We start from the raw sequence: 14,987 nt of genomic DNA, 5'->3' as shown, positions 1-14,987 counted from the left end.
TTTTGAAAGGTTTTTATTCTTTTGCAGTCAAGCATTTCATCTGTCTCTTACCCCAAGCCAGAACTTTTTCTGATTTTCTTTATAATTTGTTTTATCACATTTTTGCCTCACTTACACAGATAAAAATGTAGAAGTCTTAAACCTCAAACATTCAGGTAAAGTATTCTTGATAGTAGCAACCTTCACAGCTTCTCTACATATTGATAGACATCAAAAGCAAAGATATTTCAGGAATGTAGCCAGACAGCAAAGATAAAACTCCTTCCTTGGAACAGGCATGAATTTTACCTTCGTTATCCTGAACAGTGAAGTTAGGGTTAACGGCAGCTAAACTGAAGAAAAATTTTTGTCCACCAAGAGGGTCATCTTTGTCTACTGCACTTATGGTTTGAATAAGCTGCAGGAAAAAAAGCAAGCAAACAAACAACAAAAAAACCCAAATACACCTGGGTTTTTGATACAGCTGTCTGATCAAAGAAGATGAAAAGCATTAAATTAACTTAGCATTCAAACATATTGACTTAATATTTAATTGGTAAAATATAAAAACTAAGCAAATGTTCAACAAGTATCTTATATAGTTTTTTTCAACAAGAACATCTGTATTTTTCATGTGGTAGTACATGTGCACCTATATTTTTATAGCTACAGAGTGGACAAAACTTGCCAAAAATAGTTTCAGCTGTAGCCAGTAGTTTTTATGCTTCATTGTTGATTCATCATTTTAAATTCTCATCAACACCTAAGACAGTAATTCACATTACTTTTCTCTATTTTTGTGATAGAAATGGTATTTTATCAAAGCAGTATTTTTGATAGGGAAGTTAACATTTCAAATTAAATTTCAACATTAAAGCATCTTTTCTTAAACATGATTTTTCCATTTATTAATATAGCAGAACACACCAACATGATTCCAGAGATGAAAAATGCCAGTTAGATTTTACATATATTTCAGCTCTTGTAAAACATTGTAGCACACCCTAGAGATGCACCACCTTGGACTGGGATGAGAATCTGGTGTCACAATTCTCGGACAAAGCTGCACCAGGTCAGTCCCGTACTCAGACTCAGAGCTTTGTGCAATGCCTACAAAAGATTTTGGGTGTTTTTGGGGAAAGTAATGGCAAGCCCTTTGTCAGCACTTATTTGTCTGTCAGGTAAGGGAATATGTGGCTTTTTCACTGAAATTTCTATACCTAACAGTGGCAAAATATTGTTTCCCAAGCAAAATGCATTTTTTAACTTTATTGCTTAATTTCACACTGGGGCTTTTTTTATACCATAACATATAAACTAAATTTAGGACTGGATTTTTGTGCATGCATGCTTGAATTTTCCATTATGTTCTTAAGTTTAACTTCCAAAAATAGATTAATCTTTAGTCTAGATCATTTTTATTCTTCATTTCTTATCCATTATTTTAAATTGCACTGCTTTTTCAACCATGGAATCACATCTAATTTTTACCCCTGCTCCTTCCCTGTGTACTTGTTAAACCCTGTTTGTTTTTCCTCTTCCAGTTTTTCCAAATGCAGCCATTTCTCTTCATATCACAGCTTTTGTCAGGTCTGATCATCTTTAACATCAACAGCTGCAATGCACTCCTCTTTGCCTTAACAAATGCATGACCAACTCCCAACTTCTTTCTTGTCCATCCAGAAAATAGCAGTAAATTTCTTGATCAGGCAAGGATGGGATTTTTTTTAATATTGCAGCTTCCTTGCTTTTTCAACAAGAGTTTTTTCTTTCTCTTCTTTCTTACACAATCCTCCAGTAAGTTTCTAAATGAACAAAACTGATAATGCAAGCATAGAATATTATTTGTTTTTAAAGAATGAGTATTTTAATTATTTAGTGAGCAATTAGCATATGAGTTTTGATAGCTATTTACAAAATGAAGTCAGAAAAACACTAGCTTATTTTACTTTACAACTAGAGACCATGAATATGGTCAGTTGCAGGTGTTGGGCTGATGAAAATCAACTGATTTGCTGAGTGTCCATACTCATAGTTTAAAAAGAGTATGTAGAATTGGAAGCATTAAATTGCAGTTTGAAAACTGTTTCCTGATAATATTGATTACTATGTTAATGTGATATATTCTGGTTTAGATGTAGTTTCAAACAGTGTTTTTTCCTTTTAGACCTGCCAGCCTTGGGAAACCCCAATTACCTTGTAAATAAGGGTATAAGACTCTTAAGTTGCTTATTCTTTCTAGAAATGCCACAGAGCAGTAACTGCAGGGAAGACAAGGATGTTACTGTCTAAGATAAATCAGAAAATTAAGGGCCCGGAAGTAGTCATGAGGATTTTTAGCCACTAAAAAATTGATAAACCAGTAGAAACAAGTCTGTTGTATGGTCTTCTTATTCCAACAAAATTCATCTTTCTGCTTGGTAGGACCTCTTCAAGCATCAGTTCCATCAACTGTTTAGGTAGATGTTTTTATCTAAAATATGCTGTACATTTGCTTTTAAATTCAGGTCAAAGAAAGAAAATATAATGTGCTATTAAGGAAAATAAAGCAGAACTATTTAGAAACCCTACACCAATTTGCAGTTCAAAAATTTTTCTTGCCAGTGTGAAAAAAAAAGTAAACCTTTGAGAGTTTCTGAAAAAAAGTAAGGCAAAGACAAAATTCTGATACCCGTAAAACCACTGGAAGATATAAGATCTATGGCTATATAGTGAAGAAACTAAAGTAAGAATGAATCAGGGGAACTTGAAAAGAAAGAACAAAATTCCAAGTAAATTGACCACAAACTGTCATTTGTCAACATAAATGAGGGAGATGCAATAAACAAAGATAAAATAACACTTCAGGATTAAAGAATTTAAGAAATTTCTATAAAAACATCTGAAAAATAGGAAGAGAAAATTGAATGCTAGAAAACAACTTCAAGGAATTTAGTTTTTTAATAGATACAAATTTTAGCTCATTTTAGAGAGACACTTGGTGAATAAGACAAGGAAATTTCTGGAAATATAAAGACCCCAAAAGCCATGTTTAAGCAAGATTATGGTGAGAAAAACCTCTGATAAGGATTGTTATATGGGTCAAATGAGCTGATAGCATGAGGAGCAGCATAAAAAGAACTAGGTTCAAGAAACCTAGTGTGTTTATATAATCTATGCTGAATTAAGTTATAGGGAAAAGGAAAATAGATTACATCATTCATATTTTAAAATGTATTTGAAAGAAAATCCATTATGAGCTAGACCTATTTACATAACATTGGGCCATGTGAAAAGGGAGTGGGCATGTACGGACTTGGTAAAATGAAGGCTAATAACGGCAGGATAGTAACAAGCCATTTAAACATCACAATGTACTTGTGCCAGGTGGAGGTGTCCGAGTGCTGGCGCGGGGGCAGTGCCGGGGCTGCCCGGGCCGGGCCCAGGCGGCGCCAGCGGCTGCAGCGGCCCCAGCGCAGGGCACGGCTGAGCCCCTCAGCCACGGGCGGGCGGGCGAGAGCCCCGGAAAAAGCCTGGCCAAGGGAGGGCAAAACGCTGCCCGGCAGCCAGGGCTGAGCGGGGGAACCGTGCGGGAAACAGCCCTGCGAGCCTGAGGGGACAGCGGGAGCGGGGACGGAGGGGGGAGAGACCCGGCACGGATGGCCCTGGGCCAGGCAGAGACCCCGGCGGGACAGGGGCTTCCCTGCGGACCTGAAGGCGATCCCATGCAGTAGATTTATGCTGAAGGACTGCACTCCATGGAAAATACTCACACTGAGGCAGAGAAAGTGTGAGGAGGAGTGTCCGAGAAGAAAAAAGTCAGTAGTGAAGGGGTGAAGGTGAACCTGGGAAGAAGGGGGGTATTAAGGGAAGGTGCTTTAGTTCTTCTTTGTTTCTCACCATCCTACCCCATTTTAAACGGACAGTATATTAAATTAATTTTCCCCAAATTGAGTCTGTTTTGCCAGTGACGGTAATTGGTAAGTTTGTCTCAAGGCACTTTCTTTTTCACCTTTTATCCCCCTGTACTGTTAAGGAGGGAGGAAGTGGCTGGGTGGGCACGTGGCTGCTGACCAAGGTCAACTCCTGCCGCCTTTTGTTTTTGCAGGTCATTTACAAAGAGAGAAGCGCCTCTCTTCTGACGATTACGATAGGGAAAATGAATGTATAGAAAAGATATACTCAGCTTCCATGCAAAATCTCTCTAAAGCAGAACTGACTTCTGCTTTCTAAACAGATTCTTGTCTTTTGCGTTAGAGGATCTTTGGAGACTGGCAGCTGAGCTGCCAGATGTGTGACAGCTGGGAGCTGACAAAACCAGTGGGATTCCATCTGTCCAGATGCCCAGCTCCTGGCTCTTCTCACCTGGGGGTGGAGGACAGCTGAACTTCTTGGGTTCCAGGACTGCAGAGGTCTGAGCATTTTGCTGCTTTCTTTTCCTGAACTTGTACTGAGTCAGCCTTGTGTAGCTCCCATAAATGCCTGTGTCCTCTTTACACCGTCACACCAAGACTGTCCTCATTTTTGGGGGGGTCAAAACAATGGCAACCACTAAAATAGCAGTCTGCCAGAGGTGCTGCTTGTGTGTAGCTTGAGCTTTTTGAGATAGGATACCCTCATTGTTTGTAAGGTCACGGTACGATCTGACATCAGCAGTAATAGCAAGCAGGAAAACAATCACAGACTACAAAAGTCACATTTCTCTCCTGCTATATATTTGCATATATGTGTATGTTTGTATACATGTGTATATGTGCACATGCCTAGGTATCATATATAGTATATATAAATGTACATATATATACATTTATATGCATGTATGTATAAAATTTAGGCTTCTGTACAAATCAAATAAATGGAAAAGTATAATATTCATTACAATGTCTGTCTTTAGCAGATGGCAAATGCTGAAATGAATACCACAGAATCTTTGACTGATAAAGCATCATTAGCTTCAGTGGCCTAATAGAAGATATAAATTTCATGGATCAAACCTAATCATGAAAACCTGAAAGGGAAGAAGAATAGCAGAAATGTGGGAGGAATCAAGCTTAAACAACCATGTTCAGCTTGGATTGATTAGATTGTCTCAGGACAGATTGAATTTGAAAAATAACAAGTCTTATTTATGATCTGCCAGTAAACAAGAAGAATATAATTACATTCAAATAGATTATTCATGTTATCCTGCATTACATTTTTTTCTCTTGCTGTGAATTGTTTTCTTTAAGCAATCATTTGCAACTCAGATTTCTTTAAAAATGTTTATATTTATGGCCCTCTCAATAAATTTGGCAGGTTTTTTCTGATAAAGACACTATTGAGCTCTATAACAAATAAGCATTTGTGGATGTGTAAACTTATTTAGCATCTCATTCATTAGTTATAAATGATTAGTGCTATTTTATTGAACTTTTTAACTGATGGCCTATTCTGAAAGTAAACAGAAAAACAATGAAATGTAGAAATAACTTTTATATTTACTTTCAAGTTATACTGACATCAGTAGTCTAGATAGCACAAAAACACCTGTTCCTCAAAATACATTTATCTGGAAATTTAACTGTTCTGTTAACATTTCTTGTACCTTCTAGAACCTGCACAGAAAAAAATTCTGAAACCTCAGATGGGTAAAATTTGTGGATTAATGCATTTTTATATATATGACTTTTTTAACACAGGATTTTCTTTTGTGAAACTGGAAGAGGAAAATTCAGTGTTCTTCTTTTGCAATTCTTATTCCATATGGCATATTGAAAATGATTAAAATATTATTTTAGCATTTATAGTAGACACTTGAACTGTCAAAAATTCTACATTTTTAGCCAGTGATTTCTCTTTATCTAACAGCTTGAATTCTCTTACAACTGTCATGGCAGACAAATGCACTTGCTCAGTACCTTTAGATACTTTATGCATTATAAATTTGGGCCTTAAATTTTTTGTTCTAAGTTCCAACTGATGTCACTTTGGAAGGAAGAATGGCAACCTGGATGTGAAGTTTGTAATACAACCTGAATGTTATACCTGTGGGACTCCAACAGTTAGACAAGGTGGCACTTCTGCCACATTCTATTCAAAGGTACTGAAAGGGTTGCACTGAGGTACTACTGCTACCATTTTAAAGGTTTTATTATTGGCTGATTATGCTCTGGGACGTGTAATAGGAAAACATTTTTTTAACAGTTCTAATAAGCAACTGCCTGTTGGGATTTAGGTATTAAGAAGTACAGTCATTTCATTTAAATTGACGTACACATTGTGTAGTCTCTAAGAACCAAAAGAAAATGTTACCATTTAAAAAATGTATGTTTTCTTTTCAGAAATTTTTGATGTGATAATGAAAGAGAAATTCAACAATTTAAAAAAAAAAAAAAGTGTGACAGATTTTACAGTTTGTAATCGCAGTCAGTGTGGATTGAAATATTTTTGAACTTTGCTATTGGAGAATTACTGAAAATATAGATCAAACTTTTTAGTTACATATAGTGTCCTACTTTGTGAAATTAATGGCAAAGTGAATCATGACCATGCCTTGGACGTATCTCATCCAGATTTAACAGCAGTACAGGGTTCTGTAAGGAAAAATGGTGATTGAAACACTGATGTGCTTGTAACATATTGAGATTTCACTCTAAGCCTCATTTACAGAGCTACTTCACTTTCATTTTTAACATTTCAAAAGCTATTTTGGATATGATTTTTCCCAAGCAATAGGCAAGAATGAGCTACAATTGAGTGCTGTAGCAAAACTGGATAGTGGGAAGTGTTTATCAAAGGCATACCTGTCCAGCTCTTGCATTTTCACAGACAAAAGTGTCGTAGAATACAGCAAACTGTGGGGCATTGTCGTTAACATCCAAAATTCTTACATAGACAGGAACACGAGTAGTATCTTTGGGGTTGTCTGGCAGCATAAGAGAGAAGAAAAATGAGATTATTTTCTTATTAAGAGTTTTCTGTTTTCTTCCAAATTTCATGAGCAATACCCATGCAAGATGAAGTTTGAATCTTGTCAATATTTAGCATACAAACCAGTAACAGGTCAGAATAAGTCCTTCTGGAAAATAAGGAAATTATTTGTGTAGAGTAAAAAAAATGAAGTATTGGGATCTAGTGAGCAATTAAGTTTTTCATGAAGATAGGGGGCTGCAATTGTTAATAATATATTCAAATGCTGTGTATGAAAAGTATGCCCACTACTACAATAAAAAAATTGATCATTTGGTGGGCTCAAGGTCTTGCAAGGTTTTGATTTCTGATTTTAAAATTCTTTGTGATCTAGTTTGTTTTACAAAGAAAGACATGATTGACTGTGCATTGTGTTGGTTTTGGCTGGGATAGAGGTCATTTAGTTGATGACATGCATACATATTTTGAAAAATGTTCAAGTCTGACTTTCCTTTCTTGGCCAACAAAAAAATGAAATTCCAACAAAATGAATGAAAGTAACCCTCCAAGTATTTGGTAAAGAATTTATTAGAATAAGATTTTTTAATGTTTAAATTGACTTTTAAAATATGAATGTAGGTTTTCAGACCTTAGGTTAAGAAACAAGAATAACCTCTCCCTTGCCAAATGCCAAGATCCTACTATTACTCAGAGTGCTCTTTTGTTAGTTTAGGTTAGTTCAGGAATACAAGTGTCCCTGTCCTCACTTGCTGATCTTGCTGCCATACCAAAATATGAAATAATGCCTGGGTGTAAAAAAGTGCAGCTGTTTCTTGGAATTCTGCTGGATGGTTGCTAAACACTATATGATTTTGCAACATTAATGGAATTGGATAAGTAACAACAGTAACAGATTGTTCCAAATTACTGATTTCCCCCTGCTTTTCTTCTGCTTCAGATAAAACAAAAGACATTTAGGAGCAGCTGGAATTACATTTCCTTGTTATCAGTAACACCTTTGCTAAAGAGCGTGATGTGGATCTTTTTGACATCCTGATTGTTTAAATTTCCAGGTTTAGGACACAGTTTTTCATAGCCTTCTGCATGTTTGTAATAGCTTTTCAAATCAGTTCTAACACTGCTTTCTCATTGTGTCATGCTTCACAGGTAACATTTTAAAATATTTGAAGGCCTAAATCTCCCTCTTCACTTCTTTCTCCAAAACTTACCTACCTCTCTGGAGAATGCTAGCTACTCCAGATATGTCCACAATGAAAATTTGCTCTAAGATTCCTGACAAGGAAATAAGTTTAGCACTAAGATATAGTCATACAAGGATACTAAGTTTCATCATTTTATAAATCTGAAAAGGATTTGTACAACATTGGACGGCAGTCTGGATGGTTGCAGGCTCAGGACAAAGCATGACAAAATAAAAAGGGTGTTGAAAAAAACTACAGGTTTTTTTGGTTGGTTTTTTTACACAGAATCTTTAATTGGCAGGACACAATGTTTCATTCAGTTCTCTGCAGTGTAGCTCTTGCCAGCCACACTTCACTGCTGGTCAGTATGTTTTCCTTTTTTTTTTTTTTTTTTGACTGATATAGAACTAGCCCGAAAAATAAGTGACTTTGAAAGGAAGTAATTCTTAGTAACTGATTTCAAAGATCAGACCTTTTTCCCTCAGAAAATGTTCTGTCCATTGATTAAAGCTAATCTCAATAATGTAGTAGGTTTAGGGGGATATCTGCTTTTCTCTTTATACTGTTAACATTAAAATATCTACAGAGAGAGAGATATTTTAAATGGTCCAAGAAATGCTACAGCTTTGGGATCAAACTGGATGGAACTTGTAAGATTGATTCTAAGAGCTGTAGTTGTAGATACCATAGGAAGGGATAATGAAAGTACTTCTAAAGAAATGAAGAAAACAATTGAGACAAAAACACAGGTTACCATGCTAAACTCAGCTATTTTAACAGCAAAATCATGTTATTGTCCTCCAAGAAAAGGAATAAAACATAATTACTCCAGTCTTATTATTTAATTGGCTAACATTTCAGAAGTAACTTGGACATTAAAGGTCAGTGATGGGTGTAGGTGAGAACAAGAGCAGTGAGGAGACAGCTGCTGTTAGCTACCCACAATTCACTTTTCCAGAACATCCAGTAGAAAGGGGCATGGGGCAACGAAAGGAGGGGTTTTATTTTCATCACAAAGTTCCAGCTGTAACTTTACAGACTAAGGAAAACTGAAAGGAAAAAGAAAAAGCAAATTGGCTTACTAATCTCAGCTGCTATAACGCTAAGATTGTGCCATTGTGATATCTCACGGTCAAGTGGCTTAGAAGTATAGATGGATCCATTTCCAGAATGAATGTTAAATATCCTGTCAAGGTCAGTGTGACGATCCAGAGAAAACCTAAATATAATAAAGAAATAAAAAGTATTGTCAAAATCATAGAAAGTCAAATAAAACATATATTTCACAAGTCAGTATAGGTTTTATGTTCTACAGTACAAAGGTTAGTTTGGAAAGACATATATTTAGTTTCTATACACATTTCTGAAAATTCTGAAGGTTAGCTCCATAGAATAAGGAATTAAAATTTGAATTTTAAAAATTTGATACAAGTGTAATATTTGATAATTGGAGCTTTTACAAGAATATATGAGAATTATTTTAAAAAATCAGAATTTCAAATGTTAATATAAAGATATTAATTAAATAATTATTTTAATCTTGAAAGGAAAATGGTCTTTGATACAATGTTTCTTCAGACTGAGACTGACAGCTAATTTACAAGATCTTCAAAAGTATTGGTATAAGCTCAGCTTCTACTATTTCACTTGAGATCAAGTTAAAACAACCTGTATAAAAATAAGTTCACATGCAGAACTTTCACTTTCATGCACAGATGTTAAAGGACCTTCTATATAGCTGCCATACTTCTGCAGGCAAGATGTCCACCAACATGATATGGTGGTGTCAAACTAGTATCAGAAAATTGCTCTTTCCTCCATTTTTTTTTTTGCTAACATTTAACATTGCCTTAAAATTAGAACTGAACCTTTGATGTAGAATTAAATTTAGGATTTTGCCAAATACAGAATGTTTATCAGAATATGTGTCAGAATTGGGCCGCATTTTTTAAAAAGTTATATAGTACACTTGTGCAGTACAATAGAAACAAATGTTTATGTTTCTATGAAAATTTATGAATGATCTAAACTATTCATCAAGTGGTTTCACTTACAGTACTTAACTAAACTGAGCCAAATTAAAAAAAAGCTGTTATATGAAAATAATATCTGTAAGGTTTTGGTGGCTGCAGTTTGCTCTCTCCACCACACACAATCAATGTAAATACGTAAGAAAAACAAATAAAACCCCAACAAACAATTCAACACCAAAATGACTACAAAAACAACAACAAAAAAAGGAAATTAGAACAGCCAATTAAAACTTCTGATAGTACTACTTGGCTTGTATGATTAGCATTTCATTTTACTTCACACATGATATTAATTTTATTGAAGACTAGAATTTATTTCATCATCACTCTAGAAGTTTTTCACAGTGTGAAGCAAGAAACAATCCTGAAGGGCCTACTTGAAATCAAGTTTTCTATGAATTGAAGCACTGGAAAACATTTTGTGTGTCTCTTGTGTGCAAATAAATTGCTGTTGCCTGGCATGTTTGGAGGTTTACAAACAGCACCATTCTCAATTCTGTCTATCTCTGGGACACTAATAAATATTAGAAAAAGCCTCTATGTGAAATTCATGATTTATTGCTATTTCTCTTAATTTCTTTAGCAAATAATGTGTTTACAGACACTGAAGCATTACCTTATTGGACTTGAGGCAGAATCAGGGTCCCGTGCCATTACTGTTCCTATTATTGTCCCTAACTCGATATCTTCATGCACCTCAAAAAGGTAAGAAGACCTGCTGAAAACAGGAGGTTCATCTACATCTTCTACAGAGATTTTCACAATAGTTGTGTCTTTGAAAGGCCCAAGGTAATAGAAACGTGGGTCCACATGGGTATTTTCAGCTTCTACTTTCAAAGTATAAAGTCGTCTTGTCTCATAATCCAGTGGCTAAAAATGAAAATTGTGATAAATTTTATTAAATTATATTTACATTTTGACAGATATTGACCTATATACATAATGGAAACAAAAGAGGGCTCAAGCTTTATCAGACCCTGCCCTGCATTGTGGGAGCACTAACATAATCAATACGTTCCCCACCACAGGACTCACTTTGTCTAATAAGAAATTACCACTGGTTTTGGAGGAAGTATCTTTTCCTAAATATTAGTTGAATTATCTCATCACGAATGACAAAAATATTTTCAGTGCAAATTAACCAATTATTCAAGGAATTTTGCAGCTGTTTCACAAGAATATGGATTTGAAACAATCATATAATCATTTTAAATGCTTGAGATATTGTCTGGAAATACAAACATTCCAGAACAAGGTATTTAATACCTGTATTTCATAGGAAATACTGAGAACTCCTGGATAATAAAAATGGCCAGAGTATTCTTATTGTCAAGCCTATGTAGCTGGCCTTAAATATCAGGAATGTTTTAGGTGTCTTTTGAGGAAGGTGTGTGTGTCAAAGCTCTCTATATCTAGAGGAACAGTAAGGTTTAATCTTGTTCCTTTTCATTTAATTTAATGAATCCAACATCAGAGGGGGGTTTTTTTTAAAATATATTTGACATTTTTGTCAGTAGTTCCTTTTTAAAATGGAAGGAGGAGCAGTTCACAGTTATAATTAGAAATCATGTTGGATAGAAAAGAATTCTATTCCTTCAAATTTTTCTAGCTGTCATAGATGAAAAGCGTTAGCTAATTAATGATTCTAAGGAAATGAGCAAGCTGAAAATCTACCTTTCTGACACAAAGAAGATTTTATTAACTCCCACAGAATCTCAGAGAGATATAGAACTGGTGGTTTTCATTCATCAAAATGGGTGGTTGATGACTTATCTTTTTCTGCCTAGCTGCTTTTAAATACCAATTAATGTTCACGAAAGATGCTGAAGTGACAGGTTAGATATTTAAATACACTATTCAAAAGCAGAAAGATGCAGTCCAGTGAAAAAATGAGTTTCCCCACTGACCCAGACTTGTTTTAAGAAAGTAGTCAGAGCAGATGGGAGAGTATCTATGAATACAATTGAGAAATGCAACTATTTAACCTAGATCTGAGGCTATTGCTGTGTCTGTAAAGTGCATCATTCAGCTGTTAAGGGAGGCTGACTTCAAGCCTAAAAGCATAGAAGACATGCTAGTCCTGATTCGTTCTAATTGGTTTAATTTGACAGAATGTGCACCATGAATATGTAAACTTGCTACTACAACATTCACATCCAATTTGGACATCTTGGCCATCTACAATGCAAAACATGGATATGAAACCTGTGGCTTATACAGGAATTCCAGCACATCAACAGTAATGAATAAAACTCTTGCCCAAATATATGAAATTGTGGAAAATCAATTATTTTGCCTGTGAGAAACTGTATAGAAAAATTTGTATAGAAAAATTTCTTTTACAGCAGATAATAAATTCAGACTTAATAACTTACAGGCTCTGTAGAGGAACACAAACTATTTGTAGTTATTCACCACTGAAAACAGAAATTACAATCAAAGTGGATAAATAATAATAATAAAAAAGGGAGTATTTTAATAAATCAATGAACTGAGCATTCTCATCTCCTTCCTTGCTTGTTAGTGCTGTTGTCTGTGGTATTGAATAAACTACTTATTCATCACTGAGAAAGCATCATGAAAAATGCAAATTCTGTCAGACTGTTAATGACAAAATCAGAAGATCTTGTTCATTAGTATTTATTGGTGACATTTTTGGAACTGCTATATTATAATTTAGGAAATTTCTTATGTTTGATTCAGCTACTAGACTTTTTTTTTCCAAGATGCTATTGATTTAATATAATAGTCTGTGTGAAAAATCTGAAGCAAGAAAGAAAAGAGCATCTCCAGAGAAGCCTTCAAAACTTCTAGGAAAAATATTAGATCTCAAACTTTGTTTTTTTCATTTTTTCCCAGATAAACAACTACACTGACTATGAACACCATAAAACACAGAAATTAAAAAGGAACACTCTTGGCAGAACTTACCACTTCCTTGGTTGCCATTATCAAGAGATGTGGAGTTATGTTTTGTATCAGTGTTTATTTCATTATCCTGTGTTTAAGAACATTCATTTGGAAAGCTAATATAAACAGTGCTTTATGTTAAAAATTATGCCTGAATATCTTTTCTTTAGAAGCACATCTCAAAATCCCAAAGACAAGGACCAAGGGGACTTCTGGAAGGGAAATTTTTGAGGAGCAGGAGAGTGGCACTTCTGTGTGTGAGATCTTAGGCTTTGAAGACAAGCATCTGAAAGTGCTCTGACAATGCAAGACAAAAGGTAGAACTAAAGCTAGTTCTGGAACAGGAACACCATCATTACATACACATTGCTCAAGTTGTAACCCTCTCATATGTTGGAAACAGGAACAAAACCATATAGCTTGCAACACAAGTCTGTTCTGGCATACATTGGTCACTTAAGTAGATGAGAATCTCACAGAGAAGGAAAATCTCTGTCTTTCAGTACTGAGTGAGCTGCTGATTGCTTGCTGAAGAAAATAGGTTGGATAAGTACTAAAGAAGTCTGCATTTGAAATCACAGAGATAATTAGTGCTAACACACTGAGGCTGGTCTACTTTTTCATACTTTGCTGGCAACAATGCTTTAAACCTACGCTGCATCTTAGAGGTGGTCACCACCTTTTATTTCCAGTTAATCTTTAATAGGAAATAGTACCTTTCAGTCACTGATGGGGGATGCTTGCAAATGTTCAGCAGTTAGCACATGTTATCACATGATCTAAGCAACGAACATTTGTGACATAACATTGACATCAAAATCATTTAGCAAATGCTGTTAATAGACACCTTTCTCACAGTGATGATGCCTTCCTGCGTGTCTTTCTGTGTCACAATATCAAACATATCGGTCCCATCGCCATCTATAATTCTGTACTCTACTTCTGCATTTTTTCCAGTGTCCGCATCTGTGGCTTTAACACTGCCAATGGCTGTCCCAACTGGGGAGGACTCAGGAATGCGGAGATGGATGGTACCTGTCAAAGACAAAGAGCCATTCAGGACTCCCACAAGCTGGTATACATGCATGGAGTAACACTGTGTGACACAATAGCTGATAATATAATTTTGTATGTTTTTTATTCTAGAGAACTTGCTATTTAATATTGAGAGGATGGACAAAATATGAGGTAGAGAACTATGCAGAGGAAAGCTTTATATAGAAGATTGAAAACAAAATTGTAGAAAAAACATTAATAGAAAAGTAGGGTTGAGAAGGACCCTTATTCTGTCTCAGAGTAGAATCAACTATATTTGCACCCTTCTTGCCTTTCTTTTCCTTGTAATTTTCTTGTCCTCATTTTTCTTTCATTCCTGAAATATCATCTGGAAAGACTGCTTTGTGTTCTTGCCAGGTTTCACTCTTCTTTTTTACCCCATAATATCTAAGGGTAATCTTTGAGATATATTTTACACATATTTTGTCATGGAAGCAGTAACAAGAATAGAATTCCTTGATTTTTCTGGCCAATTCTATGCAGGAGACTGACATTTCAGCTTTCAAAAATAGATAGTAAGATATCATATTAAATAAATTTGAATAACCCATTAATACAGGGGGAGGATTTTTAAAAATCTACAAGCAGAAATTGTGCCTATACATGCTAAAGCAGTTAATTCATACTCAAATAAGCTTGTGAATTTTGCAGTTCCTGGTTTGTGCTACTTTTTCTATCTCAGTTATATCCCTTTATTGTGGTGTCATACAGCTGATAAAATACACAGGAATAAAACTGCCATCATTCAGACATGCTGCAGTAAATTGAAATAAGTATCTTGCCATATATTTTAGCATTCTATGTCCTAGTCTTAGTGTGAAAACTGTAAATAAGTGTTGAGATCTTTGGTCCCATCTGTTGGAACATACACTAGATAAAACATGTTGGGGACATAATGCACTATGACGAATTCTCAGAAAAATATTTTTAAATTGAT

General features: G+C 35.2%; 1 protein-coding gene across 3 annotated transcripts in view; it reads right to left on the bottom strand.

Annotated features, from left to right (window-relative positions):
* Nucleotides 1–14,987, bottom strand: part of CDH10 (cadherin 10) — a 99,513-nt gene that overhangs the window by 3,814 nt on the left and 80,712 nt on the right. For 2 of the 3 annotated variants that reach the window (XM_042048751.1, XM_042048750.1), the window contains exons 6-10: nucleotides 13,842–14,029; nucleotides 10,701–10,954; nucleotides 9,134–9,270; nucleotides 6,744–6,865; nucleotides 289–397 (exon numbers count right to left, since the gene is read on the bottom strand). In XM_042048751.1, the coding sequence (XP_041904685.1) occupies nucleotides 289–397; nucleotides 6,744–6,865; nucleotides 9,134–9,270; nucleotides 10,701–10,954; nucleotides 13,842–14,029 (810 nt within the window). The remainder of the gene's footprint in view (nucleotides 1–288; nucleotides 398–6,743; nucleotides 6,866–9,133; nucleotides 9,271–10,700; nucleotides 10,955–13,841; nucleotides 14,030–14,987) is intronic. The other variant, XM_042048752.1, reaches the window with a different exon arrangement.

This window comes from Corvus kubaryi, unplaced genomic scaffold (genome assembly GCF_017639235.1).
Source record: "Corvus kubaryi isolate FWS band 111438036 unplaced genomic scaffold, C.kubaryi_AGA036_p1.0 68, whole genome shotgun sequence".
In the NCBI taxonomy this organism is placed as follows: Eukaryota; Metazoa; Chordata; class Aves; order Passeriformes; family Corvidae; genus Corvus; species Corvus kubaryi.
This window is presented reverse-complemented; position numbering and strand designations above follow the sequence as displayed.